The sequence below is a fragment of the Gracilinanus agilis genome, chromosome 1, assembly GCF_016433145.1.
Source record: "Gracilinanus agilis isolate LMUSP501 chromosome 1, AgileGrace, whole genome shotgun sequence".
Classification (NCBI taxonomy): Eukaryota; Metazoa; Chordata; class Mammalia; order Didelphimorphia; family Didelphidae; genus Gracilinanus; species Gracilinanus agilis.
This window is the reverse complement of record NC_058130.1, coordinates 779,446,356-779,461,831: the sequence shown is the minus strand read 5'-3', so window position 1 is coordinate 779,461,831 and position 15,476 is coordinate 779,446,356. Positions and strand designations below refer to the sequence as shown.

The window sequence follows — 15,476 nt, the reverse complement described above, 5'->3', positions numbered from 1 at the left end:
GCAGGATTACATAGCAGGTCAATGGCAGAGCTGTGCTAGAATCTGGGTCCCTCTTCTTAGCTAACAAATATGTAAGGGGAACAGTAAGGGCTATGACTGCATTGCAATAGCAACATGCTTTGGGTCCCGCCAGTGCTCTGATACTGGCCCCACACTCCAATCGAGGCCAGACCACACAGAAAAAAAATGGATTTGGGCCAAGAGGTCTTGATGTTACTGTGGGGATATCTGACTTGAGATCTGTAAAAGGACTGGAGTCCAAACTCACCTATTTCCAAATTTTCTTCAGAATCATATTCGTATTCATTCTCTTCATATTCATCCAAATCAATTCGCTCTTCCCTCCTGTTCCTCAAACTCCAACACAGGCGGTAAAGCTGAGGGGGAAGAAAAAACAGAAGCAGATTAGCAAAGGAACACAGACAGCATTGGCAGCCTCATCATTAAGGGCACACACTGCTAGTCCAACAGCAGGTGGATTAATTACAATTTCCAGATGGATAGTGATGATCAGATCCCAGGAAATGAGAGAGCTTTTGGGGGAGGGTGGAATGAGGTGCTAGCTAGGCTGCAGGAAATCAGGCCCACTGAGTCACTGCTGACTGTTTATAGAAAGCAATAGGGAGAGGGAGCATGGACAGTGGAGAGAGAGATGACCTCAGGAAGACTCCGTTTCTGACATATACTAGCAGAATGACCCTGGAAAGTTGTCTAACTTCTTAGGAGCTACGGGAAACTCTCTATGACCAATTTACAGAGCTTGTGTCTAAATGCACTGATAAGTGGATGGTTCTCACTGAGACTTCTCAATACCAGTGAAATCGCAGATCCAATTCAAAGGGGGAAATGAAATTATACAAAAAAATTACAAAATTACACTTTGATGCAATGATCCTGCTGCTTGTGTGCTTATGCTCCCAAGGAAATGAGTGACCAGAAGAAGATATTTACTCATACAAACATTATTTATAGAGCAGCACCATTTCTAATGGCAAAAAGTTGGGAACAAAATATATCCCCAACACCTGGAGAATGTCCAAGCCAACTGTGCTATGTGAATGTGATGGATCATTGTTGCACCACAAAGGACAAGACATATGAAGAAATCAGGGGAATAGAGGAGGAATTTCAGGAAGTGATGGAGAGTGAAGAAAGCAGATCTCCTATATGTGGTACCCGAATTGACCATAAATATGTAAAGAAAAGCAATATTAAACAGTAAGAAAACTAAGCCTCAGTTTTCTCATCTATAAAATGGAGATAATATGATCATCTGTCTCACAAGGTTGTTGTGAAGTTCAAATAGGATTACAAATATAGACGTTTGCATATATATTCACATATACATGAATGTGTAGATAGTGTTTAGCCACTGATTCTACCAGACTAAACTTATAATGTGTGATCTTCCTTTAAAAAGAATATAGTGGGGGCAGCTGGGAGGCTCAGTGGATTGAGAGCCAGGCCTAGAATGGGAGGTGGTCCTAAGTTCCAATCTGGTCTCAGATACTTCCTAGCTATGTGACCCTGGGCAAGTCACTTATCCTTCCAAGTGTATTGCTGATGTCTGACTAGAAACTGTTTTTACAAAACAGATCTTTAGAAATTCTGCCTTAAAAACTGGAAAATGATGGGGTGTCCATCAATTGGGGAATGGCTGAATAAATTGTGGTATATGTTGGTGATGGAAGATTATCATGCTGAAAGGAATAATGAACTGGAGGAATTCCATGTGAACTGGAACAACCTCCAGGAATTGATGCAGAGTGAAAGGAGCAGAACCAGGAAAACCTAATACACAGAGATTGATACATTATGGCACAATCGAATGTAATGGACTTCTCTACTAGTAGCAATGCAATGACCAGGGACAATCCAGATGAACTTAGGAGAAAGAACGCTATCCACATCCAGAGGAAGAACTGTGGGAGCAGAAACGCAGAAGAAAAACATAGGATTGGTTCAATGGGGATAAGATTGGGGGCTTGGTGTTAAAAGATCACTCTCCTGCAAATAGGAATAACATAGAAATAGGTTTTGAACAATGATCCACGTATAACCCAGTGGAACTGCTTGTTGGCTTTGGAAGGGGGGAGGATAAAGTGAATCATGTAACCATTGAAAAATATTCAAAATAAAAATTTTAAATAAAATAAAATAAAAAGAAATTCCTGCTTAGTGGGATCAGTTACATCCAGTCTAAGGTATCTGGTCACCAAATCTCTCAGCTGGTTAGAGAAATCGATGGGGCTTTCATTTCTCTGCTGTTTAGCTTCCTGAATGTTGTCTATGTCACTGAACTGAGGAGGCAGCTAGAAGGCAGAGTCGGCTTTATTGAAGAGAGATGACAGCAGCTCAAGTGAGATCGTGGGTTATCAGAACTTGCATAGTCTTTAGAAGAGATGTCAGAGGGGGCAGCTGGGTAGCTCAGTGGATTGAGAGCCAGGCCTAGAGAGGGGAGGTCCTAGGTTCAAATCTGACCACAGACACTTCCCAGCCGTGTGACCCTGGGCAAGTCACTTAACCCCCATATTGGAGCCAATACACAGTATTGACTCCAAGATGGAAGGTGAGGGTTTAAAAAAAAAAAAAAAAGAGATGTCAGAGCTGGGGGAGGGGGGTTGAAGGTAGGACAGGGGGAGCTTTAAGACATAAAATATCATCATTTGGGGAACCAAGAGGGCCATTAGAACATAGAATGTTATAACTGGGAGAAGGTTTAGAATGTGAAAGGACCTTAGAACGAGGGGGACCTTCTCCGGAGGAAGAAAGCCCGAGCATAGACAAGATCAACACTAATTTCTAGGAAAGGGGGGTCGGGGTGGGGTGCAATACAGTACTTTGGTTTGGGGGCCACATAACGTCATCCTCGAGCTTAAATGTTTCATTTCATTCTGGCACCTGCTTATCAAACTTTCCTGGCAGTCATCTTCAAATTGACAGGTTAGGAACGATTAAAAGCTCAGGGAGGGTCCCAACAGCTCTCTACAATGTATTTAAACCCTGGACATTTCTGTGACTTTTAGTGCCGGCCAGATAACTCAGGAAGGAGTTTTTATTTGTTTCTATTTACTTTAGAGAGAAAGTAGGTCATGACTCTCCCTTGGATAGCAGAAAGAATTGACTTGCTGCCAAGCCAAAGTTTATTTGAATTTGTATTTTTAAAAGGTGTAGAGGGGGCAGCTGGATGGCTCAGTCGATGGAGAGCCAGGCCTAGAGAGGGAGGTCCTGGGTTCAAATATGACCTCAGACACTTCCCAGCTGTGTGACCCTGGGCAAGTCACTTGACCCCCATTGCCTAGCCCTTACCACTCTTCTGCCTTAGAACCAATACACAGTATTGATTCTAAGACGGAAGGTTTTTTTTAAATAATAATAAAATGAAAAAATAAAAATAAAAAGGTGTAGAGAGCTTATGTGAGAACCAGGGAGGGGGAAGGAAGTCAACTAAATTGCAGACTTTAGCGTTTCAAAGATGCTCTGTCTCCAGAGTGCAGATTTGTAACCAGCTTGGCTGAAGAACGTTTTGATAGCTGCCTCTTGGAATTGGGGTAGGGGAGGCAGGAAAGAGGCAGATCAGTTTACTTTGGGAGGGGGAATGGGGAATGGAGAACTTTAATAAGGAGACGTATTCTGGCTCCCGATGACTAACTTTGCCCTTAAGTTTAGCAAGCTATAGGTTTTAATTTGGGCGGGGGGAGGTATTCCTAAATATTCCTGCAAGAGATCCCTAGTCACATTCCAACCAAGAGGCTTTTATGGCCCTTGAGTCGGGGAATCACAATTTATCTCATCCAAAAGGTACTGAGTCTTTTCTCATTACTGGGGTTATAAAGATACTTAATTTGGGGATACTATTATAGTTAATGAATCAACACATTGAGAATAATACACTACTAATCTCACCCCCACACACCCAGTGGATAAAGTGCCAGACTGGAATTAGGAGGACCTGAACTGAAATTTGGCCTCACAAACTTCCTAGTTATGTGACCCTGGGCAAGTCACTTAACCTCAATTGCCTAGCCCTTACCAGTCTTCTCTCTTAGAATGGATGCTTAGGATACTTAGTACTAATACTAGAATACTCAGTACTGATTCTAAGGCAGAAGGTAAAGGTTGGGAAAAACAGAAATATAGGACTACCACAATATTTCATATGTTGTCAAATTTTTCAGTGTCGATTGGTTTCACTGATTTTTTCTCTTCTTTCTCTTCCTTTTTTCTTTAAAAAATTCTTTGATAGATTGAATGACTCTCTGGAAGGAGAGGGATGACACAGGAGAGAGACTTAAGTGATACGAAATAAAAGATATAAATAAAATGGATTTTAACCCTTTACCATCTGTCTTAGAATCAATACTGTGCTTTGGTTCCAAAGCAGAAGAGTGGTAAGAGCCAGGCAATTGGAGTTAAGTGATTTGGAGTTAAGTCACAGAGCTGGGCAACATCTGAGACCAGATTTGAGCCCAGGATCTCCCATCTCTAGACCTGGCTCTCCATCCAGTGAGCCACCTACTGTCCCCAATAAAATGTTTTTGGGTTTTTTTTAATTAAACAGACCTGGGCTGCTCCAGGCTCAAGGCCAATCAATAAGTGTAGTTCCAGTTTTACAATCAGGAATCTGATATTAAGGTCATTCAGTGATAACCTTAGAAATCTGATGCTAAGGTTAGAAATTCTTTAGGGATCTGACAGAATGACTGTGGCTTTTTTATGAATTCCACAGATCTCTGTGGAGTAAAAGCAAAATAAGAATAAAGGGCAATAATCAATAGAAGATTGATAGAAAGGAGATAATACTTACATGAACATCTGGGATGGGCTTGGTCAAGAAGGAGATCATTACAATGGTGATGACAGTGGCTACAAACAGGATAATGGCAAAATAAAGGTAATGAACACCACAAATTATCTTGGGGCAGTTGCTGGGCTCCATGCAGCTGCCTGGTCCATAGGCAAACTCAATGATCATGCGAGACAGTCCAATAAAGAGTCCAAAAATCAGCCCCCAAAAGGCACCCTGCAAAAGAAGGAGAGAGGTGGCATGTTAGCTGTGAAAGTTAGACACTTTTCCCAGATAGCTACATTTCTAAGATTGAGGGTGTGACTTGGTGGCATGGATGAAGCATTAGACTTGAAGTCCAAAGACTGAGATTTCAATTCTGGTCCAGTTGGCTTCGGGTGAGTCATAGCACCCCTCTAGGTCTCCATTCCCTCACTTCTTCAAAGAGAAACAAATGAACTTACAAGTATAATGTCAATCTTAGATGAAGACTTAGTGTCTCAAGTGTTAACTCTGAAACTAGACAAGTGATCCTGAATAAGCCACTCAGTCGCTCTAATTTTTCAGTTACCTCATGTGTGATTTGAAATCACAAAATCTTAGAGCTATAGGAAACTAGCTGAGCCAGAATCTCTCCTATCACAACCATGATGAGTGATCATCCAGCCTTTCCTTAAAACTCTAGTGAAGAGAATTCCACTCTCTCCTGAGGCAACCCATCTGACATTTCTGTACAAATGATTTTGAGACAGTTTTTTTTTTCCTCGCATCAAACCTAAACTGGCAATTCTCAAACTTTCACCCATTTTTTCCTAGTTCTGCCCTCTGAAGCTATGCTATACATTTAACATCTCTTCAAGTATGTGAAGACAACTATGTGTCTTCTCTTCTTCAGGCTAAGCATCTCCAATTCCTTCCATGGATGCTCACAGGGTGTGATCCAGGAGACTGTCAAATCCCAGTTGCCCTCTTAGAAGCTCTTCATCTTACCCATATCATTTCTAAAACATAGTTCCCAGGAATAAATAAATGTGGTCTGACCAGGACAGGATACAGTGGAACTAGAGCTTCCTTAGTCTAGACACTAAGCCTCTTTTAACATAATCAAATAATGCATTAACTTATGAGCTGCTAAATCACACACATGGACTCACTTATAGCCTGGGGTATACTAAAACCCAGATCAGATTATTTTTCAGACTACATCTAACTAGCCACATCTTCCCAAAGTTGTGTACCTGTTTTGAATCTATTGAATGCTTTGACTTTATCCCTACTAAGTTTCATCTTGTTAGGTGTGGCCCAAAGTCCTGGACTATTAAAATTTTTTGGAATCCTGACTCTAATTCATGATCTACCCCATCCCACTTTATATCATTCACACTCTCTGATCACTCACAAAGATGTTTAATGCTTTGTCAACAGAAGTTTTCTTATTTTTTAAAAACATCATTTAAGCCCATGCTTGTTGATACTGGTAAAATTTCCATTTGGAGATCTGAGGGGCTTGATGGGATGTAGAATTGTTTGCAAAATTAGGAGTCATATATAATTGATCCTTGGCAGCTGTTCTAATTAAATAATTTGGTTGGAAAAAATGTTTTAAAATTCCAGGTCAGGCACAGATTTTTGAGGCACTCCCATGGAGACATCCTTTTGAGTTGGTATTGAATCATCAACTATTCTCTTGTATGGCCATTACTATTCATTATAATGCTGTAATACTGCTTAGCCCACGTCTCTCCATACACTCAATGAAAAGGAACAAAAAGGATTTTGGCAGACACTTTGCTAAAATCTATGTAGGCCATATGTACAACGTTCTCCTGAATCAAGTCTTCTTGTTTGGTTTTTGATCAGTAGCCATATTTACATGTGTAGCTACACTGTCAGAAATGGAAATTGGGCAATTTCGGCATTCCCTGTTCTTGGATGAGGTTGTCCTGGAAATTTGTGATCACTGCCTTCTTTTCTTGATGTTCACTAATTATCCTTTTACTAACACATCCTATGGCAAAATTGGGATACTAATGCATTGTTGGTGGAGTTGTAAACTAGTCTAACCATTTTGGAGGGCAATTTGGAATTATGACCAAAGGATCATAGAATTTAACATACACTTTGATCCTGTAATACCCACTATTGGGTCTGTATCCCAAAGAGATAATAAAAAGGGGGAAAGGACCTGCTTATACACAAATATTTATAGTGGCTCTTTTTGTGGTGGCAAAGAATTGGATATTAAGGGGATATCCACATCAAGTGGGCAATGACTGAACAAATTGTGATATATGTTGGTGATGGAATATTATTGTACTTTTAAAAATGATAAGCAGGATGATTTCAGAAAAAACTGGAAAGATCTACATGAACTGTTGCAGAGTGAAATAAGCAGAACCAGGAGAACATTACACTGTTAACAGGAATATTGTAGAATAATCAACTGTGACCACTTGGCTCTTCTCAGCAATGCAATGATATGAAATGATTCTGAAGGGCTTATGATGAGGAAGAACTATTGGAGTTGGAATGCAGATCAAAGCATACTATCTTTCACATCAATTTATTTACAGTTTTATATGGGGGATTTGGTTTCATATGAATATGTTCTTATAACAATGACCAATATGGAAATGTGTTTTGTAAGATAATGCATGTATGGCCCAAATCAAAATTGCTTATCATCGCCAAGTTGGGGGAGGGAGATAGTTTGACTCTTACAATTTTGGAAAACTTGTTGAAAACTATTATTACATGTAATTGGGAAAATAAAATATCTTTGAATTTTAAAAAATAACACATCCTAGAATTTTGTTAGGAATCAGAGTCAATTTCACAAGCCTATATTTTATAGTCTTCGTTAAGGGCACTGCCTAGTTTTGATGTTGTAAGGAAAATGCAGTCTTGTTTTTTGTCTAATGCTACTTGGTATTTTTATGTATATATGTCTTAACTCCTTAACACTGCATCCTCAAGATTCTTCAAGCTTTATTTCCACGAGACTATAAGTAGAAACAATGCCTTAGATTTCTCTTCTATCTCTCCCAACACCTAACATGGAGATGGAGGTGGAACAGGCATTCACTCAATACTTCTTTGCTCTAAGTCCTAATGAGGTCATTCTGGAACACCTTTTGTTAGGTTTTCATGGATCTTTTAAGCTGGCCCTTAGAAGAATCTCTAAGGGATCTAAAGCCATGAAAAGTGGTTTCAAGGCATTTGTTGAGAGACATCAAAGTGCAGGGCACTTAACGGGGAAAGGAGGGCACAAGGGCTCATAGGATCAAAGATTTTTGGAACTGAAGAAGACCTCAGACACTATCTAGCCCAACCCTCTGATTTTTCAGATGAGGAAACTGAGATCAAGAGAAAAATGACTTGGCCAAGATCACAAAGCTCTTCAATTTCAGAGACAAGACAAGAACTCAGGTCTGTGTGTCTTTCCTTACACAGTGCCAAGTCCCTGGCTTTAGTTGGTTCACCTACAGTCTCTAAGAGTTCCACTTCTTAATCCTTTCTCACTGCTGGCTAAGACCTCTGGGGATGGTCACAACTTTGATAAACAGAGTACACTGGCATGGAGAGTTTCAGGGAAAGGGGTCCAAAATTCCTAGGTATAGTGAAAATTCCCCAAGGCTTATACACACCGGTTCATTGACTCTCTTGCAGAAAATAGCAAGCAGGAAAACAGCAGCAATGGGTGGCCCCAGGTAACTGGTGATAGACTGGATGTAATCAAAGAGATGCCCACTCTGAGCCGATTGCACAACAGGGACCCAAGCGATGCTGATGCCAATTAGTACCAGGATGAACACTCTACAAATGAAACCAGTCCACAAAGGTCAGGAGACCTAATTCCCTTACTGGAATAATCAAAAACACATGCAAGTATCCAAAGGCACAAAAGTACCCAGTATTGGCAGCAGAGAAGAATGAGGAGCAAGTCCATTAATTAGCAGTCTGTTTTCCTGACTGTTCCCAAGGCTAATCATTTGTTTTGAATGGAATGTTCTGCCTCTGTGGAAGTCATCTGTTCCATTAGTAAATGAAAATGAGCTTGACTTTGTCCAATCTAGCAGGAACCCAGGCTCTACTTGTACATTCAAGGCATGGAATCTTTAGCTAATAAACGATCAACCTTCACAGGAGTTCTTTGGCTCATGTTTTTCTCCCTCATTTTATAGATGGAGAAGCTAGGAACCAGAAAGTAGAAGTGGTAAAGGTCCCCCAATTAGGCATTTATTTAAGGGAGATCAAGATAAGTCCAATGTACACCAATACATCCATAGAGGCACTTTGTGACAATAAAAATGAAACCAATCAGGTGCTCATTAATTGGGCAATGACCAATCAGATTTCAGTACACGAATGAAAGAATTATTACTGCACCAGGAGAAATGCTGGCTATGAAAACTACATGGAAGCATGAGAAGATTTCTATGCACTTATGTAGAGTGAGGTAAGAAGTGTGAGGATAGTATATACAATATAAATGGGGAGGAGAAAGAATCAGAAACTGAGAGTTATGTATATGTAATTATTATGACAATGTTACATTCTATAGAAGAAATGAGGAAAGGTGCCTCCCTCCCTTCTTTGCAGAGTTCAGACATTATGAGTGTGGAATATTGCATACAATATCAGTCTTGATCAATGTTCAGTTTTGCCTTTGCCAAAATTTTTTTTCATTTTTATTTTTTAGGGATGGCTCTTTGGGGAAGGGAGGGATGAAGGGTAAAACTAAAAGCGTAAAAAGAAATAGAAAATTTCTTTTCAAAGTCATAAAAAGAATGAGCTGCCTCAAGATGGAGGATTTTCTCCATTAATGGAGGTCTTCCAGCAAAGGCTGAATGGTCACTCACTAGGGATTTTATACAAGGAGAGGGATTCTTGGGTTGATCTAGGTGGCTTCTGAGTTCCCTTCCAACTTTGAGATTCTGAAATTCTATTAACTAGTATTTTTAAGAGGGCATTATGGGGCACTGAGAAAAGCACAGGATGGGGAGCTATGAAACTAGAAGTGGAGTATAATAATAGTTTTCTATGTGCCAGGCAATGTGCTAAGTGCTTTACAAATATTATCTCATTTGATCTTCACAACAACCCTGGGAGGTAGATGCTATTATTATCTCCATTTTATAGATGAGGAAACTGAGGCAGACATAGGTTAAGTAACTTTCCCAGAGTCACACAGCTAGTAAGTGTCTTCAGCTAAGAGCCTCAGATTTGAGAAAGAGAACATAGGTGTGAATTCCTAAATCCTGGATAACCTTGAACAAATGATTTGTTCTCTCTGAGTCTCCTTTTCCTCACTTATAAAATGAGGCATTTGGACATGTCTTGGTATGAATAGGCATGGAGTATGGAGACTTGTGTTGAAGTACCAGCTATATTCCTAGATGTGTGGTCATAACCTCTCTTTTCAGCTTACTCATGAAAAATGAGAAGAACACACTGGATGGTAACCAAGGACCCTTCCAAATGTGATATTTTTATTCTATGACTACATGCATGCTTTCAAAGGTTCCTTCCAACTCTAGACTCAAAGAGTCTAGAGTTGGAAGGAACCTGATTTATAGTCCTCATTTTGCTACTCAATTATCAGGTGACCTTGAAAGCTTCTGTCTCTGGACTTCAGGATTCTCATCTATAAAATGGGTTGACATAGTTTCTAAGTTCCTTTTTTTGGTTATAGCATTCTATGAACGGCCTAAACACAGAGGTTGTAAGTAACTTCAGAAGGATAACTTCAAATTTTCCAGACAAAAGCCATGTCCAAGGGTGGGCTGTGAGGGTAGTCGTGCCTTTGACAAGAATTGGGAAGTTTGGAAATGGGGAGGTTTGGGAGCAAAAAGTAATCATTTCAGTTTCGAAATGAGGTTTCTTCCAGATCACGCTACATTTTCAGTCATGAAAATCCAACCAAGTTTTGATGATTTGGGTTCTCAGGACCCTTCCAGCTAACATATTTGATGTCCTAAGGTCCTTCCCACTCATGATAATTCATTTTCTAAGCCTTCTCCAAACTCTAACATTCTATAATCTAATGTCCCTTTTGGTTCCCACAATTTCTGACACTTTATGTCTTAAACCACCCCAGCTCTGACATCTTCTGTTCTAAAGACTGTCCAAGTTCTGATATTCCATGTTCTAAGGCCCCTCCCAACTCCAGCATTCTGTTCTAAGACCCTTCCCATCTCAATCTGGGTTCTAACGGCCTCCCAGCTCTGACATTCTGAGATCTGCTAGATTTGTGACTCAGGCAAAAAGAACAGACAGTCTCACCTTCCTACTATCATTAACTCCCTCTGAGATACCTTCTTCCGGAATTTGGTGTAGATGTTCATGGTGAACAGAGTGCTAGCACTGTTGAAGATGGAGGTAAGGGAACTCGTAAGGGAGGCCAACATGACAGAAAGGAGTAGACCACGAAGACCTAGAACACAAAGGAGGTTCCTGAGGTTGGGACTAGGAGGAGCTACCATCAGACACTAGTCACAATTAGTCCAACTTATCCCTTTCCTCCCCACATCCCAGGCTGAGAGCTGCTCACTCAGCCTTCCCAATGACCCTGGCTAAAAAACTTTGTGCCCTGAGCTGGAGGAGGCTGGGAGCCAAAGGCCTGGCTCTCTCTAGACACCAGAACCTACTTGCATTATTTTCCAGTCCTGTCACCACCATAAGTTCCTGATCTATCTAGCTTCTAGAACTGGTTTGGCCTCCGCTTCACTGAATAAACAAAGGAGTCTTTATTGACTGACTTTGAGAAATATATTTCCTTATCTAAGTTTTGATGATTTGGGTTCTCAGGATGCTTCCAGTTAACATATTCGATGTTCTAAGGTACTTCCCATTTCTGATAATTCACACTCTAAACCTTCTCCCAACTCTAACATTCTAAATCTAGCAGATCTTGGAATGTCAAAGCTGGGAGACCCTTAGAAGCCAGATTGAGATGGGAAGGGTCTTAAAACAGAATTTCAGATTTGGGAGGGGCCTTAGAACATGGGTTATAAGAACTTGGACAGTCTTTAGAAGAGATGTCAGAGCTGGGAGGGGACCAATATCATCATTTGGGGAACCAAGAGAGACACCAGAAAGTAGACCCTTTCTGACTCTGAACGGCTGGCTGTATGAACCTTCTACTCTCTATGTGACCTTGCGCAAGCCATTTAAATTCTGGGGCTTGCTTCCTCATCTATAAAAGGAGACATTAGAGTAGATGCCTGATGTTTTAACCTCCATCCACTAATTGATGATACTAGGATAAGATGGTCTTTGATGCCCTTTGAGATCTAGACCCTATGGCTTCCTGGCTCTGGTGACCCCAACCAAATGCAAGCACCTCAGTGGAAAAGATTTGTGGACTCAGTCCCCTCCACCAGTCCCTTTCTTCCCAAGATCCCAATGCCACCAGGCTGAGAAAAGCCTGGTCTCCCAGAACTGAGCTCCCTGGCCAAGACAGGTCCTTACCATTCGGCATGAGTTCCACCACCAGTGTTGGATAGGCAATGTTGGTACAGCCTACTTTGGTCCCACATTGGGCTTCACACTCTGAAGGAAGGGCACAGGCTACCTTATCTGCAAAGAGAAGGAAAGGCATGGCAGAGGTGGGGACTTGGTTCTGTGACTCTGGCCTGTCCTCACTGAAACTTCTTCAGACTTCATCAGATCACTCTCCTACTCAGAAACCTAGCTTGGTTCCCCAACCTAATATTCAAGGCATTTGCCTGGCATTCTCAGGCTTCTATCACCCTGGATCTTCCTCAAAGTTCTGGCCATCCCTAAACCCATATCCTGTTTCACCAGCCCCATTCCAAACCCTGGATGAGGGCAAATATAACTCTTGGCAGGAAAGAAGGAGGGGAAAGATTGAAGGTGGAGTTGGGGGAAGTATCCAACATCTCTTTGCCATGGGGATAATTGGTTCATTTCTCCTTTGAGTTGTGATCCAGACATTCAGTTCTACAAAATGAAGCATTTGTTATACTTGTAAAAGACTAGAAACACGAAAATGAAAAAGGATCCAATCCCTGGCCTCAGGGAAATTCTAGTTTAATGGGAGTGAGGGAGGATCACTCTCTCCTCCTCCTCCATTCTTTGAAGTGCCCAGTCCAACCCTGTCCTTTCCATCTGTTGAAGTCCCCTATTCCTTCAAAATCCTTTACCATCTGCCTCATTCCCATCTTCCTAATCTTCTTGTATATTTTCCCCTCCATTCCCTCTCCTGTCCCTGAAAAATTGGCTGGCTGGCTATTTCCTATACACAACACTCTCATCTCCCACTCTGTGACTTTGCACAGCATATTCTCCATTCCTAGCATGCCATCACCTTCACTTCACAAAATCCCTGGCTTTCCCACAGGTTCTGTGTCCTATATGAGGCCTTTCCTCCTCTGCCCAGGTGTTAGTGCTCTCTTTTTAAAACTACTTTGTACTGATCTCAGGCACACATTTGAGTTCTTCTGAAGCCCAAGACGGAACTAAGTGGCTTGAGGGCCAAGGTTGATTCATTTTTTTGTCTTTGTATCCCTGGAACCCAGAATGGAGCCTGGCACACAGCAGGTGACTGATAAATGCTTATTAATTAACTGGTTGATCTAGTCCCATATCCTTCGGTAGAATAGTTCTTTGTTTCCCCAATGCCTAGCATACTTCCTGCTACAGAGTAGGTGATTAACAAATTCACATTGATTGCTTGGTCCAGACCATTGTCCTCTTGAGAGCTGGGACTGGTTCATCTTTTTTTCTGTCTCAAGACCTGGCTTATGCATTAACAAACATGCCCTCTTAGAGGACAGAGAAGGGATAAAATTGAAAATTAAATTTATGGCAAATGGAATTTGCCATGAAAACAAAAGAGAATAAATATTGTCAAAAATCATGCATTTGTTGAATAAAGCTGAACTGAGTTGAATTCAAGCCCCCCACAGATGGTTCTACCAGTTCCTCTGAGTAACAGACTCCTTTGATCCCTTCCTCTCCACTTACAAGTGATCACTCCCTTGTGAAACTTCTCAGAGAGCTTTGACTTGCTTCCTTCTTACTGGACTCCCATCTATTCCCCCTGCATCTGACTTATCTTGGGCATGTGTCACATCCCCCTCCAAAAAGGTCAACTTTCCAGGCAGGAAAAGGATAGTTTGAAGAGGGGAGACAAGAACAGTTCAGGTTATTGTCAGGCAAATAAACCCCAAAATCCTTGGGGCTAGGCCAGCCTCACTTAGGAGCCAAGGCAAGAAAAGAGGAGGTAGAGAAAGCTTCTGAAGAGGGACCAAGACTCCTTGCAGGTGGGGCTGGTACTAGCAGATGGGGTACCTGTGTAGAGTATTCGACTGACCATGCCAGGCATCACCATAAGAAACATGGGCAGAAGCTTCAGATAACCACACATTATGCAACCGGCCTTCACATGGGACATGTTCTTGGCAGAGAGACACCTCTGCACGATGACCTGCCAGGAGAACCCAGAGAATGAGGAGCACAATCCAGGCACCTCCATCCCACCATTCTTGCTATTTCCACTTGCTATTAGAACCCCTGGGGACCTCTACTGAGAGGGAGATGGGCTATCAGCTTCTCAGCAGCAGAGAAAAAGTGATTGGGCTCAGCACAGAGAATAATCCTATATAGGACTATCAGATACCTCTTCCATCCTCTTGTAGCTGCTCCCCAGACCTCCATTACCCCTCCATTTCAGGCTGCTTGACCCAGAAGTGAACACCGCTCTCCATCTCACATCTGTCTTGTGAATCCCTACATATGTATCTGTTGTCTCTCCCATGGAGAATGTAAGCTCCTTGAGGGCAAGCCATTGTTTCCTTTTTTTGATCTTTGTAGCCCCAAGCATGGAGCCTGGCACAGAATGGGAACCAGATCTGCTATTTCACTGGCAGAGGGAACTCCCTTCTGCCCATACAGCTCTGCTCCTTGCCTGGAGCCCTGAAAGGGGCCAAGTTACACAACAGGTCAATGAGTTTCCCGATGTAGAGACTGGTCCTCTATTCATTGTGCCAGGCTGTCTCTGTGTGATAAGCTTTGGAGATACAAATAAAAGTTTAAAATAAACTCTTTGTTCTCTATGAAGTCATGGAAACAACAAGCAAACAGCTATGGACAAGAAGATCTGAGGATAAACTAGAGATCATCCACAAAGGGATGGCCCCAGCATTAAGGGGAACTCAGAAAAACCTCTTGTAAACGTCAAGATTTTAGCAAGGAGTTCAAGGAATACAGGGAGTAGAGATGAGGAGTGAGAGCATTCCTGGCATGGGGAACAGCCAGAGAAAATGTTTGGAACCTGAAAGTGGAGGGTCTTCAGAGGTATTAGGTGGCACAGTTGAGAGAGTGCCAGCTCTGGATACAGGAGATCTTGGGTTCCAATCTGGCCTCAGACACTTCCTAGCAGTATGTCCTTGGACAAGTCACTTAACACCAGTTGCCTGGCCCTTACCACTCTTCTGTCTTGGAACCCATATTTGTAGTGATTCTAAGACAGAAGGTAAGGGTTTAAAAAATTATATCAAGGAGATCAGTGTCTGTCAATTGAAGAGTATGTCGGTGAAGAGTGTAAGACGTGTGAAGACTAGAGGGGATGGGAGACAGTTATGAAAGGCCTTGAATGACAAACAGAGGATCGCTGAATCCTAGAACATAAACTGTTAGAGTTGAGAGGGCTCTTAGAACATAG

The 15,476-nt window shown here is 41.7% G+C and overlaps 1 protein-coding gene across 1 annotated transcript in view; it reads right to left on the bottom strand.

Annotated features, from left to right (window-relative positions):
* The window catches only part of LOC123230420 (sodium/glucose cotransporter 1-like), a 78,580-nt gene that overhangs the window by 17,969 nt on the left and 45,135 nt on the right, over positions 1 to 15,476 (bottom strand). The window contains exons 9-14 of the mRNA XM_044656585.1: positions 14,105 to 14,240; positions 12,260 to 12,367; positions 11,072 to 11,222; positions 8,434 to 8,602; positions 4,808 to 5,023; positions 269 to 377 (exon numbers count right to left, since the gene is read on the bottom strand). Of these exons, the coding sequence (XP_044512520.1) occupies positions 269 to 377; positions 4,808 to 5,023; positions 8,434 to 8,602; positions 11,072 to 11,222; positions 12,260 to 12,367; positions 14,105 to 14,240 (889 nt within the window). The remainder of the gene's footprint in view (positions 1 to 268; positions 378 to 4,807; positions 5,024 to 8,433; positions 8,603 to 11,071; positions 11,223 to 12,259; positions 12,368 to 14,104; positions 14,241 to 15,476) is intronic.